Source organism: Vanellus vanellus (genome assembly GCF_965231255.1).
Source record: "Vanellus vanellus genome assembly, chromosome: 2".
NCBI lineage: Eukaryota > Metazoa > Chordata > Aves > Charadriiformes > Charadriidae > Vanellus > Vanellus vanellus.
In genome coordinates, this window is record NC_138906.1 from 22,435,673 (window position 1) to 22,454,742 (window position 19,070).

Here is a 19,070-nt window from a genome sequence, read left to right on the forward strand (position 1 = left end):
CGTGAAAGAAGTTCATGCTTTGTGATGTATAACTGTTGTGGTTTAACCCTAACTGACAACCAGGAATATGCAACCACTTGCTTACTCTCCCCTCAATAGGATGGGGGAGAGAACCAGAAAAGTGAAAGTGCAGAAACTCATGGGTTGAAATAAAGATGGGTTAATAAGTAAAACAAAAGCCATGCACGCAAGCAAAGCAGAACAAGGAATTCATTCACTGCCTCCCATCGGCAGGCAGGTGTTCAGCCATCCCCAGGAAAGCAGGGCTCCGTCACACATAACAGTTACTTGGGAAGACAAACACTGTAACTCAAGCATGACCTCAAGCATGACGTCACATGGTATGGGAGATCCCTGTGGTCAGCTGGGGTCAGCTCTCCCGGTTCTGTCCCCTCCCAACTTTCCGTGCACTCCCAGACCACCCACTGGCGGGGCAGTATGAAGAGCAGAAAAGGCCTTGACTGCTTAGCAACAACTAAAAACATTAGTGCGTTATCAATACCATTCTGATCCTAAAACCAAAACATAACACCGTACCAGCTGCTAGTAAGAAAGTCAATTCTATCCAAGCTGAAGCCATTGCAATAAAACAGCACAGTCAAAAAATATTATAAAGATCTTTTCTACAATATTTCTGTTATTTGTGAGAATGCTAGAAACCATCATGCTCTATTTTAAAAAAAAAAAGCCAACTGAACTAAATATTGCTCATGGCAACTCATTTTGAAAATACATCACGGCTTTTATAGCATAGTTGATAGTTCAATGCAAAAACAAGAGACTCATTTTCAAAGAAGGAAACATAACCATGATTTCTTATGCAGAGCAGGTAATTGAATGAATCAAAAAAGATTTTTGAAGCTATGTATTAGAGGCCACAAAACATTTCCAATCTCTCTCCTGGCTGCACACTGGAGAAGGAATCCAAGGCGCACCACCTCCCTCTATTTTCCCACATGTTAGTTTCCATGCAGAGAAAAACCAGGCACGTAGCCCAGACAGGAGTCACAGCACATCCGAATAGAAAATGTTGACACAGCCTAAATTATGTCTTCGACCATGTCTGTGCACAGATGCTTTATTTACCAGTCCATCTGTGGAATCTTCACATCAAAATTAAGTATACAAAACAGACAATTTGAACGTGAGTCTGTGACCACTGCATTTTTTATGTTTTCTGTCTCACTGTTTCTTGGGTTTAACTGCAGGACCATCTACCCTTTAAGAGGAGGCATCTTACACATTGGTATCAGAATTTCCAAATTTATACAAGTGTAACAAATTTTCCTCACTTTTTTTTTAGCGTAATTTTGTATGTGTGAGGGCAAACGTGTGCACACAACTTCTGTTTGGTTTATTTTACAATGGATTCTTGAATCAGCTTCCAATATCTTACAGATTAAGACCTTATTCAGTATAACACTGTACCTTATCTTTAGCATCTTAAGGGTTATAAAATAAAATACTGCATTTTAAGCAACACTTTCCACTAAATAATTAATCAAAGACCTTTTTTCCAGTTTTAATGCTAAGAGAGAAGTTGTTGCTACAGAAAATAATCACAGAATCACAGAATCACAAAATAATAGGGAAAAAATCAGAACAGTATCAAAAAGAAGTAAGTATTTCTCAAGAGCTTTTACTGTTAATTAAAATACATTTATGAAGTCACAAAAGCCTGGCAAGTAGGACAAACAAACAGTCACAGGAGCCTAACAACCTGTTTTTTTAAAATTTTCACTTACGGCACTTGGCTTCATCACGGTTATTTGAACAGTCAGGTGTGAAATCACAAAATTTGTCAGATGAAATACATTGTCCATCCCCACATGCAAAATGTCCCAGTGGACAGTAAAAAGATGAAGAATTAGCGTCTGCAAATTCTGTTTCCCCTTAAAATTCAGAAAAGAAAATATAAGTAAATACACATGTATATAAAATTCTAAAAAGAATTTTTTATCTTCTTTGAATGTATTAACATACAAAGCATATGGAACGTATTATCACCTATGATAGATTATACCACAACATATTACTGTCTGATGCTCTTAGATTATATTTTACTCTCCACAATATTCAAACACTTGTGTGAAAATTTATCAAAAACCCCTTAAAGTTACACGGCCAGGCTCCAGTTCAGAGGTGGGGTGCTGTGTACCGCAGCCTTCTGTTTGTCCCGCAGTCGGGAGCAGGTCTTTCAGAAAAAAAAATTTGCTGTGGCGTTTTTTTCTCTGTGTTCAGCTCACAATGAAAATTCCAAGAAGCCAAATGTTTGATGTGCCTCAAACCGCACATCAGAAAACATCCCAAATTTCAATGAATGGGAAAACCAAAAGCCAAGGACTATTGTTTTTTTCTTCAGTAGATTTCTGGAAGGAGCACGAGTGAGAGGAATGACATGCATCTTTTCTTTTTTTTTTTTTTTTTTAACTTAGCTTATTTCAATACTCTTACTGTTATCCAGGATGACCTTTTTTATTTGAAAAGCCCTCCCTGCTAAAAATATCTCCATGACTGATGGATAAACAGGGAAGTCGTAGGGAAAATTATTAAAGTAAACTAATGTTTCTTCAAATACCTAGCTACCACCAACCAAACTGTAAATAGGGATCAGAGAAGCCTTAAAAACACCACACTGATTTTTTTTTTTTTATTATGCCTTTAAATTTTCCAGTAAGGAAGAAAGTCAGATATCTGCTGGGTATAACCCGTCAGTGTTACCACTGGCTGCGTGTGCGCCAGTGTCATTTTAGAAAAGTAGTCATTAATATTCCAGAAGCAGCAGTTTGACAGAAGGTTACAGTTATTTTATATTTCCAGCCATTTGCACTTCAAGATTACAGCGTGAGGGTACACAGACAAGTTTGGTGTGCACTTACTGTATGTCAGATGTTTGACAGTAAGGATGGGAGCACCCTCTTGCCCTAAAGATAATGCAGTGGAATTTGCTCTTCAGTAGAAAGTATAAAACGCTTTGCTTATGTCTCTGCATCCAAGTGTGAATGTGGGCAGGTACTATATAGTAAGTGGTATCTGGAAATTTCCACCACAGCTTACTTCACAGAGCTAGTACAAACTATATACTTATAGCAGCTAGTGTGTAACACAGGATGAGAGTCTTCGTTATAGGTGACTGATTACAGCAGATGAAGTTTTTCCTCAGACTGTCCCCTACCTTTTTAAAGGTATCTTCAGGTTGTCGGTTGAATCACAGTTATACACAACAGACATTGGGTAAAATGTTTGGAAAACCACAGAACTTGCCTTCACTTTCTTGGCCGATGCCCGGAAGGGTTTTATTCACAACTCCACATTCCTCTGTTATACTGATGTCATCAATAGCAACAGTAGCATTTCTTGTAAGAACGGTAGCTCGTAAAATAATCTTTAAAGATAAAGAAGTAAATTAGCTCATTAAAGGTGACATAATGAAAAGACACACGCACGCATATATATATATATATATATATATATATATATATTCCTTTATAATTTACTACGTCTGCTCAGGAAGTAAATAATGCCTACAACCAACTCTGAATACCAGCCAGGAAAAAACTACAATTGAGATTTGACCAAAGTCATAAATTCACTCCTCAACTGTCAAAGCCATAACTACCTTTAATCACGGAAAGTTACACAACCCAGGTGACCTTGTTGCAATCTAAACTGGTACAAGCCATCACTACTTGAATGAACTGTTTTCCTGTCTGAACCATTAAAAGTTCCACACTTTTAAAAATGAGCTATTCAGGGTTACCAAATATGATGGTTTACAACTCCATGTATTTGTGTGCATCTGTACTATGCCTGCTGAAGTAAACAACGTATGGTACAGTAAGTGTAGGGACTGTAAGGACGCATTTGTAAAGACAAGGAAATATTCAAGAGTTCATAAAAGGAAGTAAAGTTCAGTCATACCTTACAGATAATGAGAATTGAGTGCCCTTTCTTTTAGACCATTTTATAGATGAGACGTAAATTAAAGAGACCAAAACTGGAATTTTGATTTGCTGAATCCTTATATTTGAGTTGATGGTTCCCCTAACAGTTCCTGTCTAAGTTTTAATAAACTGTAGCAGCTAAGATTTTGTAAAAATAAAATGAAACTCGAAAAATTGCTAATTTTTTGTGTGATCAATGCTGTAAATTGAAGCATCTGCATTTTTTATAGCAAGTTCACTTTATAAAAGCTACTACATTATTGCTACTTGATTTTTATTACAAAAAGTTGATCTTAATGTACAAAATACTGAAACAATAGTGATGTTCTTTAATAGCTACATCTACTGAAAGAGCTAAATGGAATTCTTTTTTATATGAGCATTAAAGAATAGAAGGTCTCTTTATATTTTATTATGAAAGTAAATGAATTCTAAAGGCCAAATTAGAGTAATTTTTTGAAAGCAATGTAAATGTAATTTCTAATTACCTGAAAAGGTACGTCCTCAGCTGCACTTTCTACAGGTATATTCACTTTTGTCCACTGCATCTCAGGTAATCCTGAAATGTCACGCAATTTTTCCAAACTTCCGTCTGATGCAGTTCTCTTAAAGACAGAAAGCTGGGAATCCTGAGATAACTGGTACCAAAATCTTACCTGTTGAAAGAGTTTTCAATGAAGCACTTTAAAAACTCTATCTCAAATCTTCAATAAATTCAGTGCTAATTCATATACATACATTATAACATAGAATAGCATGACAGGTCTAAACACAGCTTTGGCATAAAAGAAAGAGATGTACAAAACTATGGTATGCTGAGGAGCAGTATAACGTCCAAAGATAAAACCAGAATTAAAAGTAAAGTTTATTTTTAAAACTTACTTTTAACTTGTATCCGTCAACTTATGCAGACCAACTGATATGACCTCTCTTAACTCTTTTTAGCTTAGTAAGGGCTTAGAAACTTCTCAAAGATTATTTTTCTTCAGAAATGCTGAATATAGGACAGCTTCATAAGTATGTTAATCTCAGAAGCGCAACAGTCAAGCTGCTTATATGAAAGAAGCCTAATCTTCTATTTCCACAAGCAACACAAATGAAAATTACCTGAAGACAGATGTTTAAAATAATCTATTGATCTCTCAGAACAAGTGGATTGACCAATATATGAGCTCAAAAAACAGCAACTGTAGGTGGATGAGGTTACAAAAAATAGCTTGCCAAGCAGAAAAGATCAGAAAGCAGTGAGAACACCAGTTCACTACGCTTGTCTTGAAATACAGAGTAAACCTGATGCATTAATTTTTATTTTATTTTATTTTATTTATTTATTTAAGTACTGTCCAGACAAAATTCAGCTGAAAACTGCAGGGAAGAAATAAGATTTTCAGACTATTCGTCCCCCCCCACCGTGAGTCCTTCCTGCTTCTTCACAGAGTGAATGACAAAAATTTCTTCAACTACAGCTGTTTTACTTCCCTGCAAAAGCCTTGAATAATACTTGAACCTTTGTGAAGGTAAACCAAAAGCTGTAAAACTAGCTCTTCCCACCCAATTCTCTGCCCATCTTTGTATGATTTTACACTGTGAATCTTGGATCATCACACTACAAAGAGAAAGTTTCCTTTTATTTTTTCATGTTATATCAACTTTTAAACAGAGAATACACAACATTTAGGGTAACAGCCAAATGAAGCGTATTTTTTTGCAAGACAATAACAAATACAAGAAAACCCATCTTTAGCCCCAGGGCAGACACAGATGCATGCGTTATCCAGCTTTCAGTTAGACATGAAACAATTGAAGTCTTTTATTTGAGCAAGACAGCTGACACAATAGGCTGTACGGGTTGTAGAAATGCATTATATGAGGGACTGTAACAGGCAAAACAGCCTCAGGGTGGTGTTGTAATTTTTACTTAATTTAATTTACTGTGAATTAAATAAAAAATTCTAATCACTGGTTGGGCTACTGAGAAAAAAGGAAAAGGGAAACAAATTCTTAAACACACATTTCAGCAAACACCTTTCCCCCCTCTTCCCCAGGCCAGTTTAAATCGAACATTTCCCTTCCTAGTCTTAATTTCCCTTACTTTTGCTGCAGGTTACACTCAGTTTTACCCAATTTCTTTTGTGAGGCAACAGGTGGAGCAGGAGGTTGAGCATGTGAGCAACGGGTTCTTTCTGGCGTTCCCTACAAGTTCCCTTCCCTGCTCACTGCTTCTTACTCTTCTTCCTCTGCTTCACCTCAGGGCTTTGACAGGCCACAGTCTCTCTGAGACGTTCCCACCCCAACATGTGTCACCCACAGCCACAGTCTCTTGGGGGTGTCTCTGTCCCAACGTGGGTCACCCACAGGTGCAGTCCTCTCCAAACTGTACCTCCTCCAGCATGGACCACCTCCTTCCACAGGTGCGTCTCCAGCCTTGTCCCAAACAATGTCCCCTTCCACACATCTTCTCCTTGTTTGTCCCCGAGACATCTTCTTTTATAAAATTTATTTATTTCTTTATTGCTTTCAGGGAAAATAGTAGTTGAAGAGTTACCAGACTCTGAGAGGAGTCTTTTCTTCAGTAAATTATCATATTAGTGTCTTTTCTAAAGCTGTAGACCCTTAGTGTGCCAAACAAGTTGAAGAACAGGACTGATGAATTTAAGAACTCCTTACATTCAAATCATTGACTAATAATCAGAAAATCATCATACATGTGGATTCCCTACCTTTCAATTCTGGACCTGAATTTAGCCATAAAATTGGCAAATACACCAAAGACACAATATGAGGGGAGAGTTTCTTTTTGCTTGTGTTACATAGTAAAAGGTAGATCAGTGGCTACTGGTGGAAAAATTTTTGTTACAACACACTGTTACTTTTGAATATCCTCTGGCTTCATGGCTGGTGGGCTTGGCCTCTCCATTTCCCATAGTGTTTCTTTTTTCCCCGCTCATGAAAATTGTGTATTATATAAAAGAATCTCAAGACTTATTAATAAATTGAAATACTTTCATGTAACTTTTTTTCTCCTACTAGAAATCTTAAGGAGTACAAAGCATCAGGTATACAAACACTTTTCAAAATGAAGAGCTATATCCTAAACAATCTGGATGTAAGGTTTTTGTTTATAAAACAGCTTTTCAAACAAATTTGTGTTTTCATTACATAAGAAATAAAATTACCCTCCCTCTCTATGCCTACGTGTTCTACTTTACAATGAATACTCTGTCCATTAAAGAGCCCTAAACAGAGAGCTAGGACTAGAAATTTACTTCCACAACTCCAAAAATGAGCTAAATGAAGATGTTTCTCAGCTGACATCTACAGAAAGACTCAACTACAAGAAGCTGCAGAAAGAAGTTACTTCTCAGCTTCAATTAGCCAGTAAGGCACAATACAAAACTGTTATCCCTCAACTCCAATTTTCTTTCTTTCTTTTTTCTTTTTTTTTTTAAACAACTGGAGCCAAAGAACTTGTAAAGCTATTAATAAACATAGATCTCTTTATGTAGATCTTTTTATCCTCTCAGTGGGACATCCAACAGAGGGCAACATCTCACATTTATACGCAGAGAGCATAACACACCAATACACATCCTAATGAGCAACCCCTACTCCTTGCTCTTTCCCAGAAATAAAACTCTGCAGGGAAAATGTGGCAGAAAGCCAGGCTTCCAGTCTTCAAAAACACTCTCTTTTCAGACACGTATAGCTGGATAAGAAGTTGCCCTATTTTTTGTTGAATCTGGGAACTTTAAATATATTCAATAGGTGCATACTCAAAATGAAAAATAGTTTATTTTCTGATGTTGAACTAGAGAAATATATCTGCATCCCTGCAGCATTTGTCTTCGTTTTGAATGCAGACCAAACTCTGCAATAGGTCTAACCAGAGTGATTCATTGATTCACATACCAGTTGTGCCCAGTTCACCTTAAGGGATTCCAAGATAAGTTAATCTGAACTTGAAAGGTGCTTATCTACTCAGTATCAAAGTCTATAAAAAAGGTCTGGAACTGCCTGAACAAATCCACTGTGTGTACAAAGGCTGTTGGTATCCCAGGAGTAATGCACCACACAGGGCTCCGATGGGATGCTGAGAGGCCTTCTGTGTTCCCTGCAGCAGCATTTTTCTCGATTTCGTTCTGCATCTATTTAATTTCTGATTCTTTACAACACTAAGAAGCCATGTGAGGATTAAGAACTGAGAGAGTGCATTAAGTGACAGCAAGGTGCTGTTCTGAAATCATTTAAGAGGCTTCTACTCAGCTGCAAGTCGCAACTATTCAGCTGAGATCTGGTGACTCATTGATGTGCACAGTCCAAGTCGGCTACAGTCTCCAGTAAAACAGATTTATCTAAGCTAACACTTGTTTTAGGCCCCTTACGCTAGAAAAAAACTAAGCAGCTTAGGTCCTGCTGGAATAAAATCTTGCTATTTGTTGGGCCTTTTAAATGCAGTTCCTCCACACATTGTTTTCTGACATTTTTATTTTCTAAAAAAGTTTTCCTAAGTGAAATTACAGTTCCTATTCTACATTGAGTCTGAAAAATTAAGCAACCAGTCTAAATTTTAATTGGTTTCTATAAAGCCTTTTTTTTTTGCCACTGAACACAGTAGAATTGTTTTGGCAAGCTCTCCCTATCTTTTCCTTTTCTTGTCTGTGACTTCTTAAGTCAGGAGGCATTATGCAGTAGCAGAAAAAAACATGACACTATAACTATGCAACTTAGCTTTTCCTCAATATGACATAACTTTGAAAAGTTACAGAATAGAAAACAAAAAATGCCTCAGAAAACAAACAAACAAACAAACAAACAACCCTCCAAACTTATAAAACTCTACAGCATCTATTTACTTTATTCAGTGGCCAAAAGGATAAACAAAAGTACAGTTAGGAATGTTTTCTTGTATTATGTTCTTTAATAATATAATTATATATTTCTTCAAGTTCTGTTATAAAAATAGGTATTTTGTTGAAAATTCCAACATTCCGGTTATAAAACTGTGTTTTCATTTTTCATCTAAGACTTTTCTATTTTTCAGCCCTCCTGACCCATTTTTTCCAGGTAGCTTTCTAGTTTCTCAGATCAGCCACCATCCTGGCTGGTATCATTTGCATCCCTCCACAGACCCACAAGACATTTGACAAAAAAAGCACTTCAAGGCAAACTCTCCAGTACTGCACCGATCAGCTTAAGAAGCATCTTCCTCGAACAACCGATTAAAATTTAGTACCTGTCTGAAGCATGGTAGCCAATGACACTAAGGGCAAGTGCCAGGTTCCGCACTTGGGCCACAATAACCCCATGCAGCGCTACAGGCTTGGGGAGGTGTGGCTGGAAAGCTGCCTGGCAGAAAGAGACCTGGGGGTTCTAATTGACAAGCGGCTGAATATGAGCCGGCAGTGTGCCCAGGTGGCCAAGAAAACCAACGGCATCCTGGCTTGTATTAGAAATAGCGTGGCCAGCAGAAGTAGGGAGGTGATTGTGCCCCTGTACTCAGCACTGGTGAGGCCACACCTCGAGTATTGTGTCCAGTTTTGGGCACCTCAATACAAGAGAGGTATCGAGGTGCTGGAGTGAGTGCAGAGGAGGGCAACGAAGCTGGTGAAGGGCCTCGCAAACAAATCCTATGAAGAGTGGTTGAAGGAGCTGGGCCTGTTTAGTTTGAGGAGGAGGAGGCCGAGAGGAGATCTCATCACTCTCTACAACTATTTGAAAGGACACTGTAGAGAGGTTGGTGCTGGTCTCTTCTCACAGGTAATTAATGACAGAACAAGAGGGAATGGCTTCAAGCTCCAACAGGGTGGATTTGGACTGAACATTAGGAAAGAATTTTTCACAGAAAGAGTGGTCGGGCATTGGAATAGACTGCCCAGGGAGGTAGTTGAGTCACCATCCCTGGATGTGTTTAAGAGACGTTTAGATGTGGTGTTGGGGGATATGGTGTAGGGGAGAACTTTGTAGAGTAGGGTAGATGGTTGGACTCGATGATCCCAAGGGTCTCTTCCAACCTAGACAATTCTATGATTCTATGATTCTAACTCTCTCTGGTCACACCAACATAATCTATATAGTGACTTCAGACCACAGGTGTCCTGTTACGGGACGTTGGATACGTAAGTCTTTCCTGCCTACAGATGCCAGCGTGACTCTCTGCCAGCGTTCGCTTGAAAGTCAGGCTGCTTTGACTGGGAATTAATATGGCCCTGACGTTATTGTCCAGCTTGGTTTGACACAGCCTACAAAAACCTGAAGCACAGCCTTAAATCTGAGTCACCTGGCAGATAATAATCAGATATAAAAATCTGGCAGCAAAGCAGTAAAAAGCCCGCTGCATCTCCCTCCTCCCAACGAATCAGTCTCTAACTCCTTCCGATGGTATTGAAATGGAGCCAGTTTTTCAGCAGCAACACTTACAGCATGAAGAAATCCATATCTGCACATCAGATGAGTGATAGCTTTCAAAGGTGGGGACAGTTAATATCAGAGTGTTACCTGGCAGCAGGAAAGCCCAGGGGACAGCTTGACAAGGATAGGGCTCCCCAGATGAGACATGGCCATCTTTGCGTTCATCTGATGTGAGGCACTGAAGTAAATGAATGCTCCTGTAAACAAAAATCAAAGAAATATGAGAAATATGTCATGCTCCAATGGCAAATAGCTACCTCAGAGAGGTAACTGTGTGTTCCATGAGGCACGTAAAGCTTATTCATAAATGTAAACAAACGAGACAGCTTTGACGTCAGTTCAGTCTCTGTGGACAACGAGGAGGGTCTTGGAACAGGCTGCGACAACCAGCATCTACGTAGGCAAAGACAAAATAGAATTGCTAAACACTCATTTCTCTTTCCTCCACAGTAAAATTAATATGACTGAGTCCAAAAATGAGGAAAGAGGGTGAAAGAAAAAGGAGCATTTGGGCAGCCATTGCTAAGGGCGCCCGGTCGTGGTGCCTGCAAGCGCTTAAACCTGAGGAAGTAAATACAGAGCACTGCAAAGGGAGTTCAGACGCTGCTTCTGTGAGGACAATACTGTGCAGACCCACTGGATGTGTTTTTTTATCTGCCCTTGTTTAGGCAAAAAAACTTGAGACCCTCATCCTCCAAACACTACTACTACTTCCCATCGCCTCCACATGGTGTCCTTCCGCTCTCCGCACGGGCTGGGGAGAGCGTAGGGACTCCAGGAGCTGCAACACAGAGCAGCCTGGAGATCAAACACCATAGACCTCAGCTGGGATCCCTAAAGGACACATTTTAATTGGCTTAAATAATGGTTCAAACAGAATTTAGAACAAAAATTAATTTCCTTTAGGGTACAGTATTCACTGTCGGCACAGCCCAGCCAGTTTTAAGCACGCTAACAATGTTGCAGAGCATGGGAGCCAATGGAATAAGCTATATTTTCTCATGGGGTCCACAGACTTGACATTGTTGTCTGTGCTAGTGGGGATGAAAGCTTAATTAAAGATCTAATCTGAACTCTGGCAAACGAACTGCCTTTGGATTTGAACTACAGCAGATGTGCTTCAGACAAAGGTAGGGAAGGATAAACATCTTCAAGGGGCCCTAAAGCAGCATATTTTGAATGCCGTCAGTGCTGCCTTCGCTGAATACTGAGACTTTTTCATGAAAGTCTATGCAAAACAACACTAAAGGCTCAGTCTTGTTTGCGCATTGATATTGCACATATTGCCTTACATCTTGGAAAATCAGCTATTGTGCTGCCACAGTCATACTCCTTAGCCATTTATTTCCCATGGATACGTAATGAAGCAGAGGGTTAAGTCCAGCCCCACGTGAATAATCTCATCGTTTTAGCAAGGCTGGCACAAAGAGGTGACCGTTACAGCTCCTTATACAGACCGGCGTGCTGCTCTCCGCAGCGCCAGGGAAGCTCCCCTCATTGGAATGCAAGAGTACTTCAAAGGATCCTCTTTTAATTTGCAGCTGAGCCTCTACAGTAGCCTTGTTAAGATCTTCATTAATCAAAATTTGCTGCTGCCCTCCCCAGGAGAGAAGAGAGACGAACACTCTGCGGTATCACAGGCAACTGTTGCAACCTGAAGGACCTTGATTTAACGTTGGCAAAAATGTGTTCAAATTCTGGAAGCCTAATTCTAAAGCCGTGATGTGGCTGTAGCAGGCACAGTGATAGACGGGTTCAAAACCACCTCAGAAAGACCTTTGCACTAACTTATATGGGGAATGCATCGTTACTGGGCTTGAGCGGTGCTGCATGGTAACCTCAAGATCTGCTTGAGGCTTCAACTTGCAGCGACGTATAAAGGTGTGAACCTAACTTGTAATGATTCAGGTATCAAAGCAGCTTAAGTGCAGCAGCACATAGCTCCATACGGGGTAATTTAACATGCTGCTTAGGCTGCAGAGCAGATGTTTCTACCAGCAGCCTTCATTATGACCACATTACACCTCAGATCTCACCAGCACCTAGAATAACCCACATGGGAAAGACACAGGCATATCCATGCCCTTCTCTGGAGGTGTGAGAGTTTGGAAGCTGTGACACAGTAATGTTTGCAGACAATGCAGTAATGCAGATCAAGTGCCACTCTAGAGAAACAATAAAATGAAATATCAAATAGCTGCTGAGAAAGTGAACAGCAACTTTGGTGCAACTTGGGGACAAGTGGGAAAAAAGGCAGATGATCATGCAGTTGGAATTATTATATAGCGTGCACACGCATACTCACACCACACTAGGGTTTGCTCAGGTGAATTTTAATGCTGGAATTCCTCTACCTTTAAATGCTTGAGATTAAATACTTAATAGTTCACATTCCTTTAGCATGAACAGGGGAGAGAATGAGGAGGTCAGGTTGTAAGACGATATGCATCATTAAAAAAAATTAACTTAAAGGACTATTGAACTGTAACCCAGATTTTAAAGTAATCTAATCTCCAGCACTTCTTTAAGACTCCCTGTACATCCAAATACAAACCAGTCATAGCTCTGGCATTCTGGCATTAAACTGTTATAGTACATTCAACCTAATGATCGCTTATTGTTCTTCTTACAACAGCTAATTACATTATATGTGATTTTGAAATATTTACCAATATTATTTGATAATGATAAACATGCTAGCCAGCTTTAGTTTTATACAGTACACTATAATAACATTTTTGTTTTGGAAAAATACTTTAAAACCACTGGAATAAACTTTTTCCAGCTGAATGCATTGTATAGCAACTATGGGCTGAAGGAAGAACAACTGTTCATAGAACATTATAATTATTCTAGACTCCAGACAAAACTGACTAATTTACCTGCACTCTACAAAGAGTTACAGTCATATTTTGTCCAAATAATATTTTAAAGAATGGTCCCTGTGTGAATATTCGATACAAATATGCTTATGATATAGAATCCTAGAATTGCTGAGGTTGGAAGGGACCTTTAAGATCGTCAACTCCAACCATTAACCTACCCTGAAAAAAAACCAAACTTCTAAACCATGTCCCCAAGTACCACATCTACCCTTTTTTTAAACACCTCCAGGGATGGCGAATCCACCACCTCCCTGGGCAGCCTATTCCAATGTTTAATAACCCTTTCAGTGAAAAAATGCTTCCTAATATCCAATCTAAACCTCCCTGACATAACTTGAATCCATTTAGTCTCATCCTATCACTTGTCTGCAGGGAGAAGAGGTCAGCCCTCACCTCTCTACAACCTCCTTTCAGGTACTTGTAGAGGGTGATAAGGTCTCCCCTCAGCCTCCTCCAAGCTAAACAACCCCAGTTCCCTCAGTCATTCCTCATAAGATTTGTCCTCCAGACCCCTCACCAGCTTTGTAGCCCTTCTCTGGACATGCTCCAACACCTTAATGTCCTTCTTTTAGTGAGGGGCCCAAAACTGAACGCAGTACTCGATGTGGGGCCTTACCAGTGCCGAGTACAGGGGGATGATCGCTTCCCTAGTCCTGCTCACCACACTATTCCTGATACAAGCCAGGATGCTGTTGGCCTTCTTGGCCACCTGGGCACACTGCTGGCTCATATTCAGCCAGCTGTCCACCAACACCCCCAGGTCCTTTTCTGCCGGGCAGCCCCCCTAACTTTGTGTGAACAAAGTTAGCTATGTCAGTTCAAAGGTCAGTATCTCAAAAAATTAAGGCTGCATCAAGTCTCATTTCCTCACTGATTGTCCCGGCAAAAAATGAAGCTTACAATGGCATAGTAACCAAATCATATCTAAGAAATAGCAACCCAAAAAAACAGCTTTCTGTGGCATGTTACCTACATTATACACGTAATATGTAGCATCCATTTTCAAATCAGTTTTTATTATCTGTCTGTCACCATTTAAAATTACAGATACTGATCACATAAGGAGGAAAATAACAATATTAAAAGAAATCTCACCATGTCCAGCATTAGTTGTACGACCTCTGCCAGGGAGTGTCCCGTCAAGGGGAGCCTGTTCTTTCATTATGTTCCAGTCAGCGTCACCCAGGCTTAGCGGCTTCCATCCACAGAGGTCAGTCTCAAAACCGCATATAGTGTAATTAGCTGTTGTAAGAAAAACAACAACAAGCAATCATTAAGTTGAATTTACTACAACAGTTTAATGCCAGAGCTATGACTGGTTTGTATTTGGATGTACAGGGAGTCTTAAAAAGGTGCTGGTATGGTTCACTGAAAGGCCATTATTATGATGGACAAAAAGTTCTAGAGTACAGGTAGCAGGTCAGGCAGGCCCTTCTCTTCTTAATCAAACTCAGAACCATGAAGGGAACCACCTATAAGAGAATAAACTATATCAAATTAAATATGAGGCCTGTACATAGGCTGCTGATCAATTATGAAAGCAATATTGTATATTTTTAAAAGATGAATTTTACTCTAAATTTAATTATGAATAAGTGGAAAAAAATCAAATTTATTTAGTGCTTTAAATGCACTGAAAGTAAAGATGAATTAAGCTTCCACTTAATTTATTTTTGAAAATGAGATTTAAATTTATGAATTATTTAGGTCTCCTAGAAATTTTTATTGCAAAGTAAAAGACCATTTTCTCAGTTTGTATGGGTTAGACCAACTTAAACTGTCATACAATCTCACACACTCTTTCATTTCTTGAATGAAATTAAATATTTTGGTAACAAAATAATATAATCAAAGCATTTTCTTTCCTAGTCCAGAACAGCTTCACAAAGTGCTACGCTTAACTCTTCGGGTCACATATCACAATTGTAAAAATTGCTTTTGAACTATACTTGGCACTTTCCAGACTTCATGGCACATTTATCCCACCATGTCAGCCTCAGACATGATTATACATATTACTCCAATTTTCAGATTGCACAAAACCAAAATTAAATGCTTCTTTTTTGAAGCACCACGGTAGTAAATCTCCATAGTAAAGATCTTCCTCATAAAAAGGTTATTTGAGCAGTTAAATCCCAAGGTACAAAATAAATCACAAATATCAATATCTCCTATATGGATTCACTATATACATTAAAATTCAATGGAACATCTTTTTCTGTTTAGTGCAGTATATTAGTTAAACAGGAAACTTATTTGACTTTTTTAATTTCAGAATTCTTATGCTTTTGGCAAGGTACCTTGTTAATTAAACTTCAATTCCTAATACATTAAGGTAGAATATGCACACAGATATCAAAGACTGTTTTGCTGTACGGTAATTAGTGCTACGTCTAGGCATTGTGCTTTCCTTAGCTAAGTGGTCTTGAGAGAACCAACGTGACACAAAAAAGCAAACATTCTTTGCTTAAAAATAGCTTTCCTTGGGCTTCCCTGAACCCTTCAAAAGGTCTTCTGAATAAGAAACTGATTGCAGTGCCTGCATAGTAATATCCAAAAAGACATCAATAAATGACCTCGTAGACACAAAGCATACTAAGCAACCAAAAAACTGTTCCTGGAAGGAAAATGCCAAGCAAAAGTTAAAATAATGGTTTAAATATGAAAGAGAAATCAATACAGTACTAACGATTAATATTTTACAGCTCAACAAGGTATTTAGCATGGGATTTTTCTTTTAATTATTATTTTCTTTTAACTAGAGGTACATAGGACTCTGAGAAGAGTTGTTATCGTAATGTGAACAACATCTTTCATGTCCTGGTGACACCTGATCTGTTATCATTTAATGTGGCTCAATACCAGGCTCGGGGCTTTTCACTGGCTCAGAGTGAAGAGCTGACTGTTGAAGCTACATTTGGAAATTGTACACTAAAAGAACTGGTGAAGCAGCAAGGCTGTGACCAGACGGAGCCCATCACTGCCCTTGATGTTTAACAGGAAAAGGAGAAGTCTGGTGAAATCATCATTTCTTACATTGGTAAGCCACCAGTACAATTTCTTCCAACACTATGGATTAGAAAGAAATGTATAAACATCATCTTTTACATTGAATGTACAAGCAGTGGGAAAAATAAAAAAAAGACATGCACACAGAAAAAGATGTAATTCCAAATCAAAAATTATTTTGCCCAGTCATTTTTTCAAACTTTATTCAAATCTGAACACAATTATAAAGGTAGGAAGAACATTCATGGTGGTGTGTTGTTTATTTGGGGTGGTTTTTTTTTTTTGGGGGTGGGGGGAGGGGGGGGGGGGGGATGGGAATAAAAAATGTGGCTCCAGTTTACTAAATTGTGATAATGTTGACCATTACACTTTTTTTTTTTTTTTAAATTACAAGCTCTATAGCAACAGTCATGCAGAGACACAGGGCCAGCGTCACTTACCAAGCCCAAGTGTTCCCCCATATGTAGTTTCTGGAAGTAACACTTCATTTTTAAAAGTATTAATATGTTAGGGAATAGTTAGACTATAAACGTAAGTTAAACCCTTTTGTCTGACTTAAGAGTTTCACTTAAATTTTATCCCTACTTAATTCTAAAAAACTTAAGGGGTGCTTCTAAATGTTTAATCAAGCTTGAAAAAAAGTTCTGTGCTTTGGCTGAAACCCAAATCCAAATGAGACAGTTTCTCAGTGTATTTTTATATTGCTCAAACATTAATAAACTCTGAGAAATGCTCCTTTCCCATCAAAACAGTGCATAATTTTTATTATTCACAGCCTTTTTCTACGTTTTTATTTGAACATTCAAGTGATTATAGTGAATGTTTCATTATCCGTAGCTGGAAAAAGGTGACTGCACAACCTACATTTTTTTGAGGAGTAATACTGCAGTTATGTCAGTTAAACAGGCAGTAAAGCATATTTCTGGTATATTACGTCCTTTCCTACTGCACCTCTTACTATCAGAGCTTATGGTTATATCTTATTGGGAAGACTTCACTGGATTCAAATTGCAGAGTTTCCACATTCTGAAAGCAAAACCAGTTAATTCTCATTTTTGGACATTCTTCTATTTATAATTTGTCAAAACAGAAAGTAAATTAGAAAGGAAAAAACAACCTGCATTCATCTTAATAACAAGCCAAATCTCAATTATTTTTTTTTTTCATATGAGTATACCAGTATATCTCAACTAGTCAAAGAGTAAATTATTACACCAGCTTTGCAAAAGCAATGACTCTGGGATGTAACCAGGAGTAAAAAAACATTCCCCAAACACATCTTGAATTTCAAGAAATAAGTAAAGCTTCCTAAAGCCATAAAATACACTGGAAAGATTTTTCAGTTAATATGAAACATCTTCCAACATGTGATTTTTTTTTTTTTTTTAAAGAAACAGGAAACAAAGTACATATTCCAAGAGCACTGGGAGGTTAAGTGGAAATGCTTTTTCTTTGACTAGCTTACTCTACCTATCCCAGCTCCTCTTGATCCTCCGGGGGGAAAAACAAAGCTAGGCTGGGTTACCAGCCAATAAACACTGCTTCGACTTTGCTAGCCTGCAACCGGATGAAGATTTTCAATCTTACTCTGGCAGTTTAATCAAATCAACACAACTGGGGACACACAGATCGTCTCTCCATCGGGCTGTTGTTTCCCCAACTAATAGTATTGTATGAGGAGGGCTGCCACCCTCGCTGAGTGTGGCAGCACCCAAGCTTCTATGGAATTTGGGATATAAACTGATCTGTATGATCAGTGACCAAAGCACCTCTGCGTGATTACTGTCATTAATATTTTTCCATTTCTGGTGGACATTTAATGTCATTTTGGGAAAGGGAAGGGTTATACATATACCTTTTTACTACCTGTGTGTATTCCCTACCAGTTTGTGACTAGTTTTATTTCTCTATAATTTGATAAAGGATTCATGCAGAAAGATCACAGATGGTCACAGGTCATCTAGCCTGAACTTCCGTATGTCATTAGGCAGATCTCTCATAACACCCTAGTCTCTTAGGTGAGATGGCCTCATCTCCTTCTGAAACTACTCAGTTACCTTGCTTAGGGTTAAGAGACTGGTGGTGTTAAGAGAATCTCATGTCGACCATGGGTGAGCAGAGGGTACACTTACTTTGAGCTAACTGCTCTGGTGAAACACAAAGACAATGCTACACAGTGTTCATAAGCAATGAAGAACTCTGTGAAAATAATATGGGCGTAGCTTCTTTTTCTCCACATGTACATACAAGATTGATGGACGGATACCGACAATTCCAGACAATTAATGTGTCACAGGAAATACACAAATGTGTAGTAAAAAAAAAAGTTTCAGACTAAAAAATGCTTTTTCTACTTTCAAGTTGACTGGTAATAAAAGGATTTGCATATGTGTTCAACTGCTGTAGAAGGTTTCAAGGATTTGCAATTGTAAATTGCTGTACTGTAAATGAAATGCAGTAAAAGGTACAGGACTTTAAAATTATACAAGTTTCCTTCACTCTACGTATTTTCTATTCATAAATTATACAAATCCTATGAAAGGCTGAGAATATTTAAGCTAATACTAGAGAGGCAAAATTGAAACCAGATGAGTTAAAGACAGCTGTTTTAAGGAAGCTTCTAATTAAGTTAAACGAAAAGGGATGCTCTTGCAGAAACAGCTGTAGGATGTCCCACCCCACAATCATTTTTAATCTGTATGAATACTGAGGAGTAATTAATTTCCAGAAACACTACTGTATCAAAGTGTGATGTCACTTGAAAATAGCAAGCGTTTCCTAGGCTTCTTGCCAAGTTGCTAGGATTGCTAGCTACTGATTCATT

General features: G+C 38.5%; 1 protein-coding gene across 1 annotated transcript in view; it reads right to left on the reverse strand.

The window, feature by feature from the left end:
* The window catches only part of MALRD1 (MAM and LDL receptor class A domain containing 1), a gene marked incomplete at both ends in the record, with an annotated part of 280,930 nt that overhangs the window by 221,575 nt on the left and 40,285 nt on the right, over positions 1–19,070 (reverse strand). Inside the window, 4 exons of the mRNA XM_082479776.1 lie at positions 3,256–3,385; positions 4,433–4,600; positions 10,440–10,549; positions 14,333–14,479. Coding sequence (XP_082335902.1) covers positions 3,256–3,385; positions 4,433–4,600; positions 10,440–10,549; positions 14,333–14,479 — 555 coding nt within the window. The remainder of the gene's footprint in view (positions 1–3,255; positions 3,386–4,432; positions 4,601–10,439; positions 10,550–14,332; positions 14,480–19,070) is intronic.